This window comes from Equus asinus, chromosome 13 (genome assembly GCF_041296235.1).
Source record: "Equus asinus isolate D_3611 breed Donkey chromosome 13, EquAss-T2T_v2, whole genome shotgun sequence".
In the NCBI taxonomy this organism is placed as follows: Eukaryota; Metazoa; Chordata; class Mammalia; order Perissodactyla; family Equidae; genus Equus; species Equus asinus.
Window position 1 is genome coordinate 28019295 of NC_091802.1, and position 22050 is coordinate 28041344.

At 38.4% G+C, this 22050-nt stretch overlaps 1 protein-coding gene across 1 annotated transcript in view; it reads right to left on the reverse strand.

The window, feature by feature from the left end:
* Nucleotides 1-19771, reverse strand: part of MED13 (mediator complex subunit 13) — a 100166-nt gene extending 80395 nt beyond the window's left edge. The window contains exons 1-3 of the mRNA XM_044746146.2: nucleotides 19555-19771; nucleotides 17490-17724; nucleotides 8390-8558 (exon numbers count right to left, since the gene is read on the reverse strand). Of these exons, the coding sequence (XP_044602081.2) occupies nucleotides 8390-8558; nucleotides 17490-17724; nucleotides 19555-19620 (470 nt within the window). The 5' untranslated portion in view covers nucleotides 19621-19771. The remainder of the gene's footprint in view (nucleotides 1-8389; nucleotides 8559-17489; nucleotides 17725-19554) is intronic.
* Between the last annotated feature and the right edge of the window lie 2279 nt (nucleotides 19772-22050).

The window sequence follows — 22050 nt, forward strand, 5'->3', positions numbered from 1 at the left end:
AACATATTATTCTGGTTTACAACTTCAAGTGCTCTGCAAGTACTCTTTATATGCTTGTATTTCCCCGATAAGGAAATAGTAAAACAGAATACTTAAGAATTACTATCACTTTAAAAAGATGTAGGTATAGGACATATAGTGAGACAGGGTCCACAATCTGTCTCATACTCTTCCTGCCCTGTAAGCCAGCTTCAACACCTGCAAGTTGTATGGCCTTGGACAAGTTACTTAACCTCTCTGTGCTTCAGGTTTAACAACTGTAAAATTGGAGTAATAACAGGGTTGTTGTGAGAACTGAGTTAATACATATTAAGCCCTAATTTCAACTGCTGCCTGGCCAGTTCTGCTTATGCAAAGGTTTCTCACTCCCCTCACTCCTTCAGAAAAAAATTTCTCTATTATCATTCACATTTAAAACCAATAGTTCAAAAAGACAGACTGGTAAGAGTCAGTAGTAAGAAGAAATAGGGGCTGGCCCCGTGGACCAGCGGTTAAGTTTGCGCTCCGCTTTTGCAGCCCAGGGTTTTGCCAGTTCGGATCCTGGGTGCGGACATGGCAATCACTCATCAAGCCATGCTGACTGAGGTGGCATCCCACATGGCACAACTAGAAGAACCCACAACTAAAAATACACAACTATGTACCGAGGGGCTTTGAGGAGAAAAAGGAAAAATAAAATCTTAAAAGAAATAATAGTAAGAAAAGCTTAACAGGGGGAAAAAAGAGAGAAAGAGTTGTTCTTAACACTTAATTTTTCTCATAAATGTTTCTGGAAAGCATGAAAATGTGGAAAACTGACCATGTAAATCCTAATGACTCAACCACCACAGAGAAATTTAATGGGTCACAAGCACTATTATATCATCACTTAAGATTTCAGAACTAGATGCATAATAATCTTGATGACAGGCATTAATGACAGACGAGCATAGAGAGGCTGCAGGGAGGGGAAAAAAAGACAGTAGCTATGCCCAACCTGGGAAATTGTGGACACCTTGACATAGGTGGAGGTTTTCCCTACCTTTGAGATTCCAGAGCACACTCACAGTTCAGCATACAATTCCAAGAGGGTTCGCAGACCAGACAGAAGATATCTTTTACCAAAAAGCATTACCAAGCTCACCCAGGCTTAAAGCCCTAGAACGGCACTGTTAATGCAACAGCCACTATACACAAGTAACTACTGAGCACCTGAAATGTGGCCAGTCCAATTTGAGATGTACTCTAAGTATAGAATACCTATTAGATTTTGAAGACTTAGGGAAAAAAAAGTAAAACAGCTCATTAATACCTTTTGCATATTTAATTACATGCTGAAATTATATTTGGGATATACTGGTTTAATAAAATCTATTATTAAAGTTAATTTTTTTTTCAGGGTGGGGTGAGGAAGACTGGCCCTGAGCCAACATCTGTGCCGATCTTCCTCTTTTTTTTTTTTGTATGTGGGATGCCACCTCAGCATGGCTTGATGAGCAGTGTATAGGTCTGCATCCAGGATCTGAACCCACAAAACCCAGGCCACCAAAGCAGAGCACACAAACTTCACCACTAAACCACCAGGCCAGCCCTTTTTTATTTTTTTTACTGTGTGTACAAAAGATTAAAATTACATATGAGACTCACATTATATTTCTATTGGACAGAGCTAGCTTAGGAAACAATAAGATAGGAAATGAGTCCTTAGAAAATTCAATAGTGACAGCTCTTAGCTTCCCTAGAAGTTCAGGTTTTCAGAGGTATTAAGAAATACAATCAGGGATGAGCCCCATGGCCTAGTGGTTGAGTTTTAAGTGCTCCATTTCAGTGGCCTAGGTTCAGTTCCCAGGTTCGGACCTACACTGCTCATCAGTGGTCACTCTGTGGTGGCAACCCACACACAGAATAGAGGAAGACCAGCACAGATGTTAGCTCAGGGTGAATCTTCCTCAGCAAAAAAAGAAACCCAACCAAAAGACATCCCAAAGCTATACAAAATGGCTACTACTATTTTTCCAGAGGAGATTTAAATCTTGTGGTGCTTATGTTTAATTAAAATGTTGGAGATAAAGTGACTGTGTAAAAGCCATAGGTGTAGTGGAAGACAGACATAACTTTAGGGGTGAAATTTTAAGTATATTCTTTCACTTACTGCCTTAAAAACAAAAACAACCTTGACTAACTTCTTTACTGAAGCTCCTAAAATATTAATTATAAGTGTAAAGGCTCTGGTACAGGCAACACCATCCAAAAGAACTTTCTGCAATGATGGAAATACTCTACATCTACACTATCCAATAAACAGCCACTAGTCATAGGAGTACTTGAAATGTGGCACATGCAACTGAGGAACTGAATTTTTTTTTTGAGGTAAAATTGGTTTATAACACTATATAAATTTTCAGGTGTACATCGTGATATTTTGACTTCTGTACAGACTACATCATGTTCACCACCAGAAGTCTAGATGCCATTTGTCACTCTACAAATGTGCCCTTTAACCTTTTTCACCCTCCCTCCACTTGCCCTCTAGTAAATACCAATCTATTCTCTGTTATCTCTGTGTTTGTTTGTTGCTGTTGTTTAATTTTGTGAATTAAAACTACAATGTTGTTGTGAATTTTTAATTTTATTTTCTTCAATTGAAATTTAGCCACAAGTGGCTGGTGGCTACTATATTAAACAGCACAGTTCTAAAACTTCTCTGAAAGAAAAAAAAAGCATTAAATTTCCTTATTTTGCCCTAACATTCCAGTTACAACTAACCTGTACAAACACTTAGGGATGTACTCCTCTCCTTTCTGTGAACTTTGCCTGCTTCATCCCACAAGACCCAAAATCTCTGCAGATCAGGTTCTTTGCTACTACTTAACCCTTAATTTCAGGACCCAAAATAAGAGCTTAGAACATACGGAACCAGACATTTGAATTTATCTCCTTTGTGTTAGATCCAGGAAAAGTTTATTTATTCTATCCTATCTATATTCTATATTGCCTTTTAAAATCGAGGTTAAAGATAACTATCTTACACAGCAGAGTAAAAATCTCAAAGCAGATTTACCAACTAAGCAATACATTTTTTCTATAGAAATTAACTATATTGCTACATCTGTAGTGGCGGGATGGGATAAAATAAAAGTGTATATTAAAATCAAATATGTTCCCTATTAACTTATTTCTCTCCTACACAACCTCAACTGCCACTTATTTAGCAGACCTCCTATCTCAATACATACTGCAAGCTATTGGACTAGCTGTCTTAAAAAAAAATTCATTACTAATATCTTTCTATCCTGTGTACCGTCCTAGAAGCATTTAAACGCTTACTGAATATACAAAACTTAACTGACCACTTAGCTAAATTGCTACAATAGATTCAACACGACAAAAAGCTTAACCAAACACAAACTTTAGAAAGTTCTTCAAAATAATCTTATCCGAATGTGCTCTCAAACATCACAAGTTTGTAACATCTTTTCACTAAGAGACTATTTAAAACCTACAGTAAGTCATTGGTACATGATTTACATGGGTACAGCCCATTTCCCCTGGTTTCACTAGCAAACAGAGTGACTGTCATCTGATCCAGTCCCCTCTAGTGTAGGGAAACACCTAAACTGTTCAAGACAAAACACTGGTCATTCTTTTAACCAAATATCTGAAGACTGGTAATTCTTTTAAATTTCTTGTTAAGTTTGTTTCAGTGGTTAATTACCCCTATAGGTGAGGGGTTTTTTACAGCTAACCCAGCTGTACCACTAGATTTAATTCCATTTCCTCTCTTTCAGTCCCTAAAGACTGTTACAGTTAACCAGATAATTAACTATATGGAAGTCTAGATTATTAGAAGATGAGAATCTATATTTAAATGGGAAAAAAATGGAGGAAGAAAATAAGAAAAAAGTCAAGAATTATTATTTCTCCTTTGTTCAAATCAAACCAGTTTCACGAAACAAATTTCCTTCTTTGACAACTGTGTTTTTTAAGAATGTTTACACAAGTTTAACAAAAAGTGAATTGATCAGTAAACAAAAATAGTATATATGATGTTCCTTAATGGGCTAGATTCATAATGGGGTAGAAACACATTAATTTATAATCCAATCTTTATCTACCATCCCAATATCATTCCACTGCATTCAGTGTAAAAGTAAGGGGTCCCAAACCATAATTAAAAGAAATTAATGAATCTGGTCCAGTGGCATCATGGTTAAGTTTGCGTACTCCGCTTTCGCAGCTGGGAGTTCACAGGTTCAGATCCTGAGCACAGACCTAGCACTGCTCATCAAGCCATGCTGGGGCAGCATCACACATAAAATAGAAGAAGACTGGCACAGATGTTAGCTCAAGGCCAATCTTCCTCACCAAAAATAAAGAAAGAAAGAAACTGAGAGACTTATTTGCTTGATTTTTTTCTACTTGCTTTTCTAAAGGGAGGACAGGTGGCAGGGAAGTTCCTGTGAAAAAAGATTTGAGGACCAGCATGTATCTTTCCTGGATGAAGTCAGTTTTGCACCACAACTATGCTTCAAGAGTAATTCAAAAGAGCATATACTATTTCTGGTACCACTCCACCAAAAAAAAAAAAAATTTAAATTTAGCTCCCCTTCTAAATGGGTCAGCCCATGGAAAAACACTAGTGCGCAATTACATGGTTAAATAACAAGCAGAATCTGTTGGATTCATGGAAATCTCCAATATGAAAAGCTGTATCTTCCATTAATAACAGCCCATTAGAAAAAATTTCTTTCATAAAGAGAAATAAAGATACTTCCAGTATCTTACATGGCTGATTGAACACATTAATTTACTTCTAATTCTCTGTGAAACCCCCTCCATACAGACAGTAAAAGGTGGGGGGTGGGGGGGGGGAATGATAGAAGTGACAGCAGCAGACAAGAGATGGCCACAAAATTTAGGGAGTAAGCAAAGGCAAATATATTAACTGACTCAGTAGGTAAAGGCTAAGGGGAAGAAGCCCAGACACAAAACGAATCAAACCACAGAATCTGAGAAAGGCTCAGAAGTAGAAGACACTGGTGTATTTCTGAAGGTGGATGTACAGTATAACTAAAAATAGAAGGACTGAAAGTTCAAATGAATAAGTTGGACTCCTGGATCCACTTCCCCAATCTGTAGAATGGCTCTTTACATTGCTCCAGATCAGTGGAAAACTTAAGAGTTCACTCTCTCAACTGGCTGAAACAGAGGGACTCAGCACTCAGAGATACAAGATATAGCTGAGATGATGTATTTAAATGAGAGATTAAGAGAAAATCTAAACACGAGTATAGTATTTCCCCAATGTAAGCATACAAATAGAGTCACCTTTCCTGAACAGACTCCCTAAACATTGGCAGCCAAGCTTATACTCTCTAGTCAGGATACTAAAGGACTCCTCCAGGAAAACTAACTTACAGGGGTGGACACATCAAGACAGGCAGTTGGGTGACAGGCACCCAATAAAGATGGCCAGGTCCCTGACCAATCACCCTACTAAAGCCTGCAACTTCATAGGTACCCACATACATAGAACTTGAAGTCAGCATTTTAGTGCTCAAAAGTCTTCAGAGCAGAAAAAGAGGTGATTCAGACATTCAAGATCCGAAATACATTACTTCTCATGTACTCCCTTCTCTGGAAACTACTGGTGAATGAGCACTACCAAAACAGTAAGACAAAAAAAGGAAACATGAGATCTAGGAAATAAGGGATCCAACAGACAGAAAAGCAAAGGGAATTCCGGAGATGACTGCTGTGAAACAGGCCTACAGAACAAGCAGTCCAAACTGGAACAGAAGAATGAAAGGCTCAAATAGGAATATTAACTAACGGAAGAGAGAGGAAAAAAAAAGAAATGAATATATTAAACAACTCCTAAAAGGTTGAGAGGGGATCTTTATACTTCTGGTAGATAGTCTAAGGGTTAATTACCAATAGGTACTAGATCAGGGGTCAGCAAATTTTATCCATAAAGACCCAGTGAGTAAATATTTTAGGCTTTGTGTGTCATCTGTCTCTGTCACAACTATTCAACTCTGCTGTAGTGTGAAAGCAGGCATAAAATAATCCATAAATGAATGAGCCTGGCTTTGTTACAATAAAATTCTATTTATAAAAACAGGTGGCAGTATATTTGCCCTGTGGGGTGGTAGTTTACCAATCCCTAGCATAGACAGTTAAGTGAAAAAAGAGATAATCATTAACACCATGGGAAAAAAAGAGGTACAGGAAATGGAATTTAATCCTAATACACTATAAGGCTCAGCTACAAATAATATTTATCTTATCATAATATAAACAACAGGTATTGTTTTCACCAAATCTTATAACTATACTGGCAAGTTAAGGAAAGAGAGAAGGGAAGGGAGAAGAGTATATACAAGTATGCCAATGTCCAAGTGGTGGGGATGGGAGTAGGGGGAGGTAAGATAGCTAAATCATCAACAGATTAAGGGGTTAGCTAGAGAGACAGAGGCAGACTGATTACCCCAAAAGGGAGGCAAAACTCAAAAACAAACATGTTATGGGCTACCATAATTTTAAGCAGGCAAATTAAAAGAATCAAAAAGGATTGCCTCTGAAGAGCACATCTAGGAGTTGGGGCACAGGATTGCAGCTTTTCATTTCAAATCTTGGTAGTCTACTTGACTTCTTAAAACTATATAAGTGTACACGGTGAACACTGCTAACTGCCTACCCAATATCTATTTCTCCTTCTTCTAATTGCCTACCTAATATCTATTCTCCATTTCTTCTTACTAACCAGAAGCCTTATTTTGTTCACAGTGGCAATGATCCCACATAAAAATACTTGTTTCTCCTGAGTATAGCCAATGATACGCCACCTGAAGTTTCCAGAAAAGAATCTACTTTCCAATCTGAGAGTCACCCCTTCTTGCTTCCTCCCTTCCTTTCTCTTCCCGCTTAGAATCCACTGTGAGTGAGGTCCGGAGGTGCAACACCCACTTGGACCATGAGGATGAAAGCCAAAGGCTAAAGATGACAGAGCAGAAAACTCCAGGGAACCTGAGTCCTTGATGACATTATCGAACAGATGCACCAATATCAGACTACCTACCTCCAGACTCCTTGGCTATTGAGAAAAATAAATTCCTACATAAGCCAGGTAGTTAGGTTTTCTGTCATTTGCAATGGAATGCATTGATAACTTGTAGAATTAATTATTTTGCTGACAATAAAGGTTTAATTTTCAAAGAGAAAAAAATGAAAGAACCTTGATTTGTTCAGACTTATCTACTCATCCATTCTATTAAAACTAAAAAGGGAAGTTTGAAAAAACTCCAGGTGCACATGAAAAAAGATGTACAAATACGACATAAAAGATGGTATCTCAATAATGATTATAATTACAACCAAATGTTTACTTCCTATTCTCACATCTTTCAGGGAAGACTAATAAATTTCCTTCATTTTCTCTTCTCCCACATCCCATCTTACTCTCCACTGTTTCATTTTTCTTGAAGCCTCACTAATTCAACAACTGCTTGGGAGTGAATCTTCTAACAGATTGTGCCTTATATTATTTAAATCACAGAGAACTGTAGGGGCTGGCCCCATGACCGACTGGTTAAGTTCGCGCGCTCCACTGCAGGCGGCCCAGTGTTTTGTTGGTTAGAATCCTGGGTGCGGACACGGCACTGCTCATCAAACCACAATGAGGCAGCGTCCCACATGCCACAACTAGAAGGGCCAACAATGAAGAATATACAACTATGTACTGGGGGACTTTGGGGAGAAAAAGGAAAAAACTAAAATCTTTAAAAAAAAAAATCACAGAGAATTGTAGTAACCTAAAGCTTTTAACTGCACAGGAAAAGAAGGTATCAAAGTAGTCTATGGCTCCATCTGTAACTACTCTACAAATTAGTGTCATAAATTTGCTTAATTCAAAGTTCAAGAAAATTATAAACACTCCAAGAGTAAACATGTCTTATATAGAAAAACACAAATTTAAATTACTTTAATTAAAGCAAAATGAGAGCTCTGGGAATGAGAAGGGTTAATTCAACCCAAAATACAGCTACAGATCACTATCTTTAACAAGTGTCAAAATTACTTAATTTTAACAGTGTACCATGAATATAGTTCCACTAGTATTAAAAAAGCACACTTCAACGCAAAAACCTGTTTTCATCCCAAATTTTTTCTATCATCCTAAATCAAAACTTAGGCCACTATATTGACACAATGCAAGAAAATTCTTAAAATGTGTAAAAGAAATGGTGAAGTGGTCAACGAAAATTGAATACTTATAGTACTCTGCCAAAGTTAACCTCCTATATATGTCTGCAACATGCAGCTTGTTTTATTCCACATTTTCCATAAAGCCATAAAAATTAACAAACCTAAAGAAAAATCAAGTAAGGGTTTAAGTAAGATAGCTTACCTTTTATTTATAGGTTTTTCATCTTTTTCGTAAGGCTTTACAAACCACTTGCCAATACGTACAAAGCTCCGGTTCATTAAACACCGTTCCAACAGATTGTGAACTGCTTTGAAAAGCAGAGTACGGCATTCATAGGAAAGCCCATTCTCCCATACTCCATCTTCCTCTTCTACAAGAGAAATAAAAGAACGAAAAAGTAATGGCACTATATCTTCTCAAAGCCAAGTAAAAAGTGTTACATTTTAACTTTTAAATTCGTAAACCTTACTTCACCTCAGAAGGTTGAGCTACAATCACTTTGATGTATCTCTAGACATTAAAATATCAAGTTTCAAAGTTACTCCATAAGGAATAAAAGGGCTGAGCGCCATGTATTCTATTAAATTACCTGAAAATTGTTTTCCCATTGTATAAGAAGACAACAGTATATTGCAAACAAACTGACTGGGTTTCTGTATCAATGAAAAGGACACTTGATATAACCCAGGAAATATTAAACATACTCTATCACTCTATACCTAAGATACCAATTTCTAAACTGGCTCACTTATTACTTTGTCCTAATTCCTCCAGTCATTCAGCCTGCCAAAAAACCCAGCCAGTTAATAATTAAACTCAAAACATTTTATGTCCATGAGCATTCTAATCCATAACTCAACTATAAAAATAAGTGATGAATAAAAAGGAAGCTTTTGGCACAGAGCCTAACAAGCAGTGCATTATCAGCCACCTTAGGTCTCATTTCAACCAAATGACTCCCAAGATTACTATTCAGTATAGGATCCTCTACTTGGAGGAAAAGTTCAAAAATTTAAAGACTTAAATTTTAAATGCTACTTCTGATATAAAGTTAAAGCTATCTTTACTAAGTATACAGCCTCAATTTTGCCAGCAAATCTATCCACTCCAAGTTAACTCACCAAAAAAACATTAATACAGTCATTTTGAGATGTCTGGATGTAGCTCAGAAAGAAAAATCTTTCACTCTACCCATTTCCGATGTATAACAAAGCACCCAGTGAATCCTGCTACAGATGATACTCATTCAGCATTTTAACTTTTATCATAAGATTTTAAACCGCTATTTCAAATATAATTTAGTATCCTTCTATAGCTTATATACCTTTATAAACATTTTATAAATGTTTATATAAATATAAATATTATATTTATTTTATAAATATGGGTCATCCTCTTTCAATTTAAGTAAAAATAAATGACAAGACCTATTTTAATTCAACACTAAAAATGTATATACTATACTCACAGAAAAATAATCAACTATGATGTTTTTGAATAAAAGTAGAAACATATTACAAGTGACACATGGTTTATATTCATAACTTACACAACAAATGGGTAGAACGTGTAAATATTAACTGAAAAGCATGACAGTGGACTTTGCACTAGAAATTCGTGCCACTACAAAGATTAATGTTGATTTTATGTTGTTCATTAAAGTGTCTCCTAAATTATAGTCAAGTCTTTCAAATCAACTACTTGAGTTTTTTCTAAAAAGGTAAGATTTTTAAAAATGAGGTAAGCTTTAGAAAATAACAATTCTCAGGAGCTGGAGTAAAATAACTTTTAAATTATTGATATTAAATAGAAAAAGCTCTTCAAATTCTATTATATTGTAGACATCCTTATCTACTTAGATTTAAAGCCAAAATTTCATGAGTTTCACTTTATTAAAGAAAACAATAGGCTAGGAGAAAAGAGAAGTGGCACATAGTGACTTCACTTTAATTACTTAAAGGTCTAGATCACAAGCATATTTATGAATTGATGAGAGAAAAAAATGAATCTTTCTCAATCAATCTGCTTTCAGCTTAATCATCTTCTATCATTTCAAAATTAAATAGCTACATTAAGAGTTTTACCTCAAATCATGTGACTTATGATTACTAAAAATATATATGTTCTTCATTCCAAGAGAATTATGCTGGAAATACCTCCCAATTCTTCACTTCTTTATAATCTATTTAATACACTCTATTTTTATCACCTGTTATCTCAAAAATCCTTACTTTCTAAGAAGCACAATGGTTGTAACACTTTTGTCCTACACAAGTAATCTTTACCAAAATCTTTTTTCTAACTACTGTCTTAAAGCATTGAAGATCCAAGACACACAGCTACCATTACATATCAAAGTTGTATAATCACTATAAACTTTAAATATCAAAAAATTATTCACTTAAGACTTGAGACTGAATTTGCCTTCTTCCCAAAAAGAGTACATATAAAAATCTTTGGGGGGCTGGATCGGTGGCATAGTGATTAAGTTCTCATGCTCCACTTCGGTGACCCGGGGTTTGTGGCTTCCGATCCTGGGCGTGGACCTACACACACCGCTTGTCAAGCCATGCTGTGCTGGCATGCCACATACAAAATAAGAGGAAGACTGGCAAATCTTTGGAATAGTAAAAGCTATAATACAATAATTTATACAAATTTTCAGATAAAATTCTGAAAACTTTATAGTTTTATTTTAAAAAATCTATTTCAGTTAAACCTGTAGTTAAATTATTTAACACTAAATATAGTTTAGAAAACTTAGTATTAGTTTTCAAGAGAAACTTTTAAATTTTTTAAAAACTTTTAAATTTTATCTAGAGAAACTCAGGTGAACTTAATTCTCATTTTACATTATACCCTCAAATGCCCACAATTCTTATTATCACTAAATGGAAGGTATGCATACAACAAAGAAGAACTGACCACCTGCTAGGGTTTCCTAAAGCCAACAAATCTCCGAAGTACATCTTCACCTACATGAAAAGCATGTATGTACAGTGTAATAAGCAACCATTATACTGAAGTAATATAATTTCATTTTTTCATTGCTAAGGAAATAATAAGTCCTAATAACACGCAGTGAAAAGCCTGACGGTTTGTTCTTTTTTCGGGGGGCGGGGGTAGATTATTACTTAGAAAAAGAAGCCTACTGAGCCAAGCTTTGATATCCTAATGTTATAATAACCATAATAAAAGTACTTCTCTCTAACATGTATTCAGAGATATGAAAAGTGAAATGGTACAACCAACCCACCCAAGACATAGTGATATGTACCTCTTATGCTAATTAAAATAAGTCCCTGAATCTCAACACCATCATTACAATAAGAAAGGGAGGGAGAGAAGAACACATGGCAAATCTTTACCTAGCTCTTTTGAACTTAATCAATCATAGCCTAATGGAAAAAGTCTGCTTAATGCATTTAAATAAACGTTTTCCTCTTGTATCTGTATCCCCAGAGAAAACAGTTTCAAATCTGTGTTTTTAGTACTTTTCTGTTACTATCAGCATTAGAACTCTTAATCATCAATACTTGAAAGAATTTTACAAAGTATTTACCTGAGGAAAATAATGCAAAAGTTGAAATGCTAAATTTGATCGCCAGAAAATATTTTCTTCTGAGGATACAGATTGTAGTGATGCCAAAGTATGTGACAGGTCATCAAAATAATTCTCCATGAGCAGGAAAAAAAATTAAAAATTAAAAAGCTGACGCACCTAGTACTCGTACTCAATGTTTTTTTCAAAACTGACATCTTTAAATATCTCCAAAGTGATAAGCTGATAAAAAAGGAATCTTTTCCTAAATAGTTCTGCCACACTGCTAAAATGTAACATACACTAATGAATAACAAATGGGTCAGAAATTATCATGGTAGGGGCCAGCCCTGTGGCCGAGTGGTTAAGTTCACGTGCTCCGCTGCAGGGGCCCAGGGTTTCGCCCGTTTGGATCCTGGGCACGGACATGGTACCGCTCATCAGGCCACGCTGAGGCAGCGTCCCACATGCCACAACTAGAAGGACCCACAACTAAAAATATACAACTACATACCACGGGGGTTGGGGGAGAAAAAAGAAAAAAAACAAAATCTTGAAAATGTTTAAAAAAAAATTATCATGGTAGAAATATTATGCATTTCCTTAAAGAACAAAGAGAAATGTTTAGATGTCTAGTTCAGGGTTTGTCTTGAACAGCAATTGCCCATTCATAAGCCATTCATTCAACAAATATTACTGAGAGCCTTAAGTTGGCAGCATCATTGATCTACAGCAAAACCTGAAAAACTCTGGTTTAAAAATAGCCTAATATGTTTATGATTTTTTTTTTTGAGGAAGATTAGCCCTGAGCTAACATCTGCTGCCAATCTTCCTCTTTTTGCTGAGGAAGACTGGCCCTGAGCTAACATCCATGCCCATCTTCCTCTACTTTATATGTGGGACGCCTACCACAGCATGGCTTGCCAAGCGGTGCCATGTCCACAACTGGAATCCGAACTGGCAAACCCCAGGCCACCGAAGCAGAACGTGTGAACCCAACCGCTGTGCCACCGGGCCAGCCCCTATGATTATCTTTGACTGGAAGATTTAAAAGACACACTCTCTTGCTCAAAATGGATGGTACACAGAAGAAATATGGCAAAGAAGGTTGCCCACAGAAGAATACCCAATATAAAAAGTTGGGTCATCGGGGCCGGCGCAGTGGCACAGCGGTTAAGTTCACATGTTCTGCTTCTCGGCAGCCCAGGATTCGCTGGTTCGGATCCCGGGTGTGGACATGGCACCACTTGGCAAAAGCCATGCTGTGGTAGGCGTCCCACGCATAAAGTAGAGGAAGATGGGCATGGATGTTAGCTCAGGGTCAGTCTTCCTCAGCAAAAAGAGGAGGATTGGCAGCAGATGTTAGCTCAGGGCTAATCTTCCTCAAAAAGAAAAAAAAAAGAGTTGGGTCACAAGTAAATCATGGAACAGAAGATAGAAACGATTTAACTATCTTCAGGCTACCTGGGGTACAAAAGAATTTTTTAGTTTGGCTGACATTAGATTCCTATACTTGGCTGCTGTTTATCTATTTGTCAATCCTATTAAAGCTACCACTTAAGGTTAAATTTCACTATAGTTAATATCCTTCAATAAAAGCATCCAAAATTAAATTCTAAGACTAACCAATGGTCCATTTAGTTTGACAGTATTATGATGAAATTCTGGTATAATGGAAGTATTTGGACATGTTGCTAAAATCCCATATATAGACCACAGGAGCCAGGAAAAATAACAAATATTTTTAGCTCTGACTGCGTGCTTTTTTTTAGTTCTCAAGGTATCAGTTTCCTCAAAGAGTCTCATCACATTCTGGCTTACTATGATTTTTTTAGGATGCAAACCTCAGGGGAGGGTGCATATTTTGTTTTTATTTTGTTTTAAGGGGAAGACAGACTAAAAGCCAATGATGAAAGCAATAAAATTCCAAAAAGGTTAAGGCACAGAATAAAAGTAGCCAGAAAACTCTTCCCATGGAAGGACATACTAATGATAATGAAACAATCTTAATTTGAAACAAACTAACAGTACACCTAAAAGAAGCAATCAGTCCTACCCAATATAGCAACTTTTGACCAGAGGGATTAAGCTAAAATTTTCCCACCACCAATTTTACACTTCTATCACACCACCACTAAACAAGGTCTGCTACAAAGTTTAAAGTAAAAAAATAAATAAAATTAAAAAGGCTGTAATCAGAGAAGAGTTTTGTTCTCTAATCCTTTTTCTACCAAAACATATTGTTATTGATTCAACTATCCATTCTCTTAGAGAGAGCAGAGCAAAAAGTCAAAAAAAAAAAAGCATTTGCCTTTGAGATTCAAGGTGTATTTTAAACAAGTCTCTTTCTGGAACGTTATAGTTGGGCCAATACTAGTTAGCATAAATCCTGACCCAAAAATCAAGTCTTTGGAAATTACTAAACAGTACTGACTACTGCTACAAAATAAATTAACTGAGGGTTTAAACTAGGTGTCAAATCAGATTTGGTTTGCTGTAATAGATTTTTACCAATTAGCAAGAAAACAAGTTTACATTCTATTTCTACACATCAGCTAAACTTGAAAGGAAGGTGACTCAAACACGTGCAACATAAGAGAGACAGACAGAAATTTAAAAGGCACTATGGAACCTGACTAAATTCTTCAGAACTATCAAGATCATCAAAAACAAGGAAAGTCTGCAAAACTGTCACAGTCTAGAACAGCCTTAGGAGACATGACAATTAAATGTTATGCGGTATCTGGATGAGATCATAAGGGAGAAAAAGGACATTAAATAAAAATAAAGGAAACCCAAATAAAGTATGGACTTCAGTTAATACTAAAGTATCAATATTAGCTCACTAGTTGTGAAAAATGCACCACTCTAACGTAACACGTTAACAATAAAAGAAACTGGGTGAGGGTTATACAAGAACTCTCTATACTATCTTTCAACTTTTACGTAAATCTAAAACTATTTTAAAATAAAAAGTTTATTTTAAAAAATACACTGTGGATGACACAAAGGAGATAAGGGTTAAGGTTAAGCAAAGGCAATTCTGTACTTTCATTATTGAATACTAGTTAATAAGAAAAACTGAGAATTCCAATCTTTGCGAAGAGGAATGCGTTCCCTCCTTTTCCCACCAAGAAGGGCAATATTATCACCAGAATCACAAACATTTCAGCAATAAGACATGGTAGGCGATGAACCAAAGAGAAGGACACAGCCTGTGAAGAGCAGGCTCAAAACTAAATTAACCAGCTTTTTAGTTACCACCTGGGTCCTTCCGGTTCCCCTTTCCTCAGTGCTACACCTCCACTTGGAACTCAGGATTCCCTCCTGCAGCTGATGCCACCCCTACTGTCCAGCTGCTCTCTTCTCAGGGGAGCTTAAAAGAACGGAATAGAGTGCCACAGATGGAAAGAAATGAAAAAGGGGTTAGCTAGAGAGACAGAGGCAGACTAATTACCCCAAAAGGGAGGCAGACGGTGTCCCTGGAGCAAAGAAAAGGGCAAGAGAAATATATTCCATCTGAAGAGACCTTATTATTCTTTAAGATATGTCTGATTTAAGTAACAACACTCTAAAGAAAATGACAGGTTAAAAAAAAAGCTAAAACATTATATAAATACTACTGACTATACGAACTATTTAAAACAGTACACAACAGGCTTTGGAACAGTAAACATGATTACATACTACTAATATATTTTGATTTACTATTTCAATTGTTTTCACTCTAAATTTTTAAAAGTTATGTACCATTCAATGGCATTCAGCAAAAATCTGACAAGAATTAGAACCTAATCTTCCCAAATCACTTTCATTCACATTTAAGATCAATATTTTAAAGTATAAGCATTACCATTTTTAAAAATTATGCTAAAAAACAAAGTTAAACTAGACGACAAATTTTTAAACTGTAACCCAGTTTCAGGAGAAAACATATTTAATTCATAATATGAAACTTAGAAGAAAAAAAATCCACATAGTGTTTTAATACACATCAAAACAGCTCACATTTAACTTAATAGGCTTTAAATTTCAAAACATTAGTCCTATGATGATAAAATTAATACTACATATCTGTTAAAATTATCTTTGATTCCACATAATGTATTTCATGGAATCGGGGGGAAAAAATGGTCTGTTCAGATGCTCTGCCAACTTTATTAAAACTGAAATTGCCAAGTCGGCATTAGAGTTTAGAGTTTATCAACGATTATAGTTATCTATAGCTTACAGATAATTTATCAACAACATTAAAACAGTCTCCAAACATTTTAGTAAGGTGGTTTTTAAGACCAGTTAAAACAAAGAATACAATAACTCAAGTATACCTAAGTAAATGAAAGAAAAAGAAAGCCAGCAGGCTTAGCTTTTGGCACAATTAGAAAGCATCATCTTGTTGATGCCATAAAGGAATTTTATATCCTAACACACATGCATACATCATATATATGTACATATACGTATATACAAACACAACACTTAACATATTTGGAACTATATTACACAGTTGGAACTAAGGGCTAGACTCTCCAGCAGGGATCTTATCAGGAAAGCTGGAAAAGCTGGAAAGCATTTATCATAAAAGAATTACAATCACTCTCAAAAAGAAGGACTAACACTGAAGGGTTTGTTCATTAGTAGGTAAAAAGCAACTATCAAAACAAACAAGTGTAACAGGTAACACATACATTCCTGCACAAACATTGGTCTTGCTAAGTGCTTGTTAGAGATAGTCACCTAAATTACATTACACCCAAAACCAAAATAGGTCCAATAGATCAAATGGACAATAACAGAAACTTCTGTGTACTCAACTTCAAATAAGAACACTTTTTTTAGTTATCTAACAATCCTAAATTTACCTGTCAAGAATCATTATCAAACATCCTGTTAAAGTCTTTGGTACCTTGCAGCAAACAACCAATCATTTACATTCCTGTCATTAAAGAGTCAGTTAACGTTGACTCTTACAGCCTAAATAAAGTAAACACAAGCTTCAGCAATTACAAGAAGAGCTAGTTTCTCTTTCTAAAGTGATATTTTGTCCTAAAAGTCAAGAGAACAAGATGGAAGCAATCTTACTGATTTACTCATAATAAAATTATAAAATTACTTCTGTGTAACTTTTTATATTATGACCCTATGTCCTATAAAAGCTAAACAAGTTGGCATTCATCTCACATTAATGGTAGTCTTTGAAGAATAGTATCTAAAATAAAAGAATCACTTCCCAAGAATAACAAAATTAACATATGCCTTCATATGTTAATAAAATAACAACCACAAATAACAGTAACAAAATAACTACATGCCTTGAAAAGACAACAAAATTACAATACATTTCTAGATACCCCTACAACTGTCTGCATACCCACAGAGAAGAGAGCAGTGGCAGAACTGACTCAAAGGTAAATTACACTTGGCTTCAAAAGTATTGTATGACTGTTAGGAACTTTATACTGATTTCATTTTTCTTATGTTAAGGTGAAATGCCTTACTTGGGCCCTAACACCAGCGAGAAATTCATGAGGAAGCTGGGTAGCGGAAAAATAAAGTTATTCAAGGCTTAAAAAACCTGCCATAATATGGATTATTTAAGTAAAATAACCGCAGTGAAACAAAACATCAAGCTGAATTTTTATCCGGCTTCATACCTGAGAGTTCCCCCCCAAAAAATCTTAATTTGTTAATATAAATCATTTTTGGGAAAAGTATACAACAGTGCTACATCATTAGTTAGAAATGATAAGTTGCTTTCACCTGATAAGTCATGGTGAATAAGGTCAGCAAAATTGGGGTCTTCACCCCACCAAAATATCCACAATTCTCTTCTTCCAGGTCTTTGATCTCGCCGCCAAACACCAAGCACATCTGCCTTAAGGCAGCGACTAAAACTGCTCAAAATGGGGTCTTCCTCAGTCACCGGAAACAGAATAGGGGCAGAAGTTGGGCCTTGCCATACATATCTTTTCCATTTAATTCCCGTCAAGTCAGCCTGGAGAAAAGAAAGCATTTTTTTTTATTGTTACACATTCACTCAAAAAAGTGAAAAGTACTCCCTCTTAAAGTCCCTTATTTCATTAAAACATTACAATTTTTCAATATATGCTTAAGATATTAAAAACACATCAACTAATACTTATTAATTCTGATAATTCAACAACCAAAAATTTTAGGAAAACAGTTAAAACTTAGCACTCACATGTCACTGAAAAGCAAGTCAATAAATACGTGTCTCAAGGAGAAATAAAAGAAACTTAAAACTTTAAATATAAACGTGTACTTTAATACGGCACACAGAGAAGAAATATCCTCTCTGTCCTAAGTTCTGTTCTAATCGGTCACATTTGTTCCTTAGTGTCAAACTTGTACGAGAAAATTAAGTTTTTAAAGACATTATTCATGTTGATAGAAGTCATGGCTCTAAAGAAAAGAAATCTGAACTACAACTGAAAAAATTCTTAACTCTTCACACATCACTTTCAGGAAAAGTCAAATAGCTGCTCACAAAGAACTGTCAGATTTGTGCTAGCCTATCTTCAAAGAACCTGATCCTAAAAGTACCAAAAATAGACTGAGTGTGAGAAGACAGAAATGTAAAACCTGCTGTACGTCTTACTACATCTGAAGAGATGGTGATTAATGGACACCGCACAGCAAACATTTTATAGGGAGGGAGGGCCTTAAAGAGCTCAACTTAGCATCTGAAAGAAATCCGACGGAGGGAATTCAGCAACTCTTTAACTTAAAGGTGCAAAGCAGAAGGTGCCAAAAATGAAACTGCTGATACATGACTGGCAGCTTACACTTGCCAACTAGTTGCGCTCCGCCCACTTAATTCACTTACCTATCACATACTCTCTTAATATTTCTCATAGCACAAGGAAAATGAAAAAAGAAAGTCACCGAAACTTTAAACCACTGATGAAGCTAAGCTACTGTCCAACTGAGGACTAAATATTTGCAACAGTTGGTACTTTTGAAAGTCTTCACTGTTGGATGTCTCCAGTCCTGGGCCAACCTACACAACTGTCATCCCTACATCCAGCTTCCCCAGACTTTTTAATAAAACGAGGAGCAGCCTGCTCAAAAACATGTTAAAAACGCAAGCAAAACAGACAAATACACAGATACTTAGCGCAAAACCACAGCACCTCCTCCATTAGCCCGCTCCACTCTCACACAAACATAATGTTCTAATAAAAGATGGCTAGAATTGTCAAAACGGCAAACTGTTTTCAAAGTTTCAAGAGAGAACATACGAAAGGGCATCTACTGGTTTTCGTCCAGGTCTGAAGTCACCCGAGGAAGAAACTAACCCTCCGTTTGACTCATTAAAAAATGGAAAACGACAAGAGGTTGTTAGCGCACAAGTTCCGGGGTCCTGTTTATTGGGGGAAACCAAACCGCCCGAGCGAGGCAGGAAGGCAGCGGGAGAAGGGGTGATCGCGGAAAGTGGGAAGCAGGGACACCGAGGCAACGAGGAGAAGAGCAACAGTTAAGCGAGAAACACGGGAGGAAATGTTAGCGTCCTGCCAGATAAGGAGCCCAAGTTTAAGACAAGACTACGGCGAGGAAGAAAAGAGTCAGCAACAAGCCGAGAGAAACAGCCAGCCTCCCAGAGCGGAGCCCGGGCAGGCGAGGAGCGCGTCCCCGGCTGGAGCGGACTCCGCCGCGGCGCCGGCCCGGCCTGGCCCAGCCCGGGGACTCGCTCGGGCAGCGGGCTCCGGCCCGGCCCCCTCCCCCACGGCCCGAGGGCGCACCTCGCGGCCCCCTCCTCCACGGCCCCGCCGCCGCGGCCCCCGCCCGCCGCCCCGGCACTCACCAGGCAGAAGAGGTTACAGTGACAATCTTCCAGGCTGGCCCCGTTCGGCACGAAGGAGGAACTCATCGTCCCTCACAGCAGCCGCCGCCGGCGCCACAACCCACCATCCGCCATTACCGCCGCCTCCGACCAGAGAGAGAAACACAGACACCGGGGAGGGCGGGGGGGTGGTGGTTGAGGGGGGCGGTGGAAGAGGAGGCCGCCGGGCCGCCCGCCCTCCCCACCCACCCCCCCGCCGCCGCGAGCAGCCCCCGCCGCCCGGCCGGCACCCCGCCGCCCGGGGCCGAGGGCCGGAGGCGGGAGGGCCGCGCCGCGCTCGCCCCGTGGGCCGGACTGCGGCCGCCGCGGAGCCCGCGGACGCTCGTCCCTCTCTGGGGGACGGAGGAGATGGGTGCCCCTGCCACAAGTAAAATAATAAATTACACAATAAATAATTAAAATCGAGTCCGAAAGGGCAGAGCCCAAGCCCTGGAGGCTTCTCCCGGGGCGGGAGGCGCCCGCAAGGGGCGGGAAGGGCGAGAAGCCGGAGAGAAGCCCAGGCCCCCGGCCCGGCAGCGGCGATGTCCTTATGCCCAGAGTCTCCTCAGTGGCGGAGGTGGTGGCGGCGTCTGCTGGCTCAGACCATTCTCCGGCTGTGTCTTCGTGTTGTCCCTGGGCCAAGCCGGCCTAACGTCTGCTCTCCTGCGGCCTCACCGCCCGGACGCCGTAGTCTCCCCCATTTTGTGGGCCCAGCGGGCGGTGTTTTTCCCCCTTTAATCCGAATTCACGGGTTTTCCCTTCGCTTTAATGGCGGCCACAGCGACCAGCTCGCCCTCTCTGCTTGCCCATTGGCCGCCTTGAGGTCACGTGGGCCTGGGCTCCGTGGGGAGGGGGAGAGAGAAGGGAGTGAGGGAGGGCCGGGAAGCTTTCGGCAGACACGGTGAGCCCCGGGGACGGGGCAGCCAGCTGGTGGCTACTAAGATAGCGCCATCTGCTGGGTGCCCCGGCCCGAGTAAGATGATCCGGGGCCTTGGCCCTAACTTGCTCCTTGCCGGGAAATTTATAGTACAAGGTTCACATCACAAATCTGAGAATTAGGTGGAAATCAGCTTGAATTCTTTGGAAGAGAGAGTGTTGCCAAAATTCCAGGGCAATCTTATTTTATTCCACGAGGCCGCTGGGGTACAGCGCAAACTCCTGGGTTTGGGATCATCTGAGATAGGACTCAGCCACTTAAAAGGTGTGATGTTAAAGAAACATAAACGAAACAATATAGCCTTGTGGTTAATAGCCTGGGAGTTAGAGCCACACTGCCTGGGTTCGACACTTGAGCTAGTCACTTACCTCCTTGTGTCTCAGTTTCCTCATCTATAAAATGGAGAAAACATAACCCCTCCTGATAGGGTTGTTGTGATAATTGAGTTAATACAAATAAAGCACGTAGCCCAGTGCCTGGCACAGATAAGCATTGTTAAGAGTTATCCATGATTGTGTCATCATTACCTCATGCGGTTATCGTGAGGAGTAAGCGAACCGGAGTAAAGTGCCCACTAGAGTGTAATCTTCGTGAAAACCGGGACATTGTTTCGTTTACCCCTGTATCTCTAGTGCCTAAAAAAGGTTCCTAGCACTCAGTAGGTGCTTGATATTTGTAAATTTGCAAATGAATGAATGGTAAGAAGTAAGAACCAAATACGTAAACTGTTAGTCCCCTTCCCAGTAAAACACTCAGTTCTTGACTGAACTACACTTCAGTGTAGGAGTTCAAACATTTTTCTTGAGAGTTTTAGAAGAGAAAGAAAAAGAGAGACAGAAGGGAACGAAGGATGGAATGGAGGGAGGAAGGAAGGAAGGGAGGCAAAGAGGGAGGAAAGGAGGAAGGAAGAAATAAAGGTGATTCAAAAGTTAGAAATACCGTGAGTTAGGACTTACCATGATTTTAAATCATAATTGCCTTTGTAAATAAATGGTGGACTCTTCCATGTCACTTCTTCAGCCCTGGAGTGAAAGCATTCCCCATCCATCCCAAATCTTGATGTCAAAAGCCTGTTCTGCCACATACTAGTTGATCTTGGATCAAATTTGACTTTAGATCAAACTAATTTCTCTTACTCTCAGTTTTCTCATTGTAAAATGGGGATAATAAAAGTACTTTTCTCCTAAAGTGTCTGCCAAATGAAACAGTGTAGGTATAGGGCTTCCCATGGTGCTTACTAAATGTTAACTGTTGATAAACCTTTAAAAATCATTAATGAGTACCTGCATGCTGAACTAAGTGTGTTCCTGGTCTGTGCTAGGCCTGGGATACAAAGATGAATAAGATACTTGCCTGTCCTTCAAGATTCCTGAAGAGAGGCAATAAAGGAACCATTTCCCCAGAATAAGATAAAATACAATGGAAGTAATTGCTTGAATAAGGTATGCATCTACTATGGCATAATAGAAGCGCCGGATGAGGCGCACCAAAGTCAGAGAAGGTGTCTTAAAGTAGGTAGCATTTGAAATCAGATTTGAAGG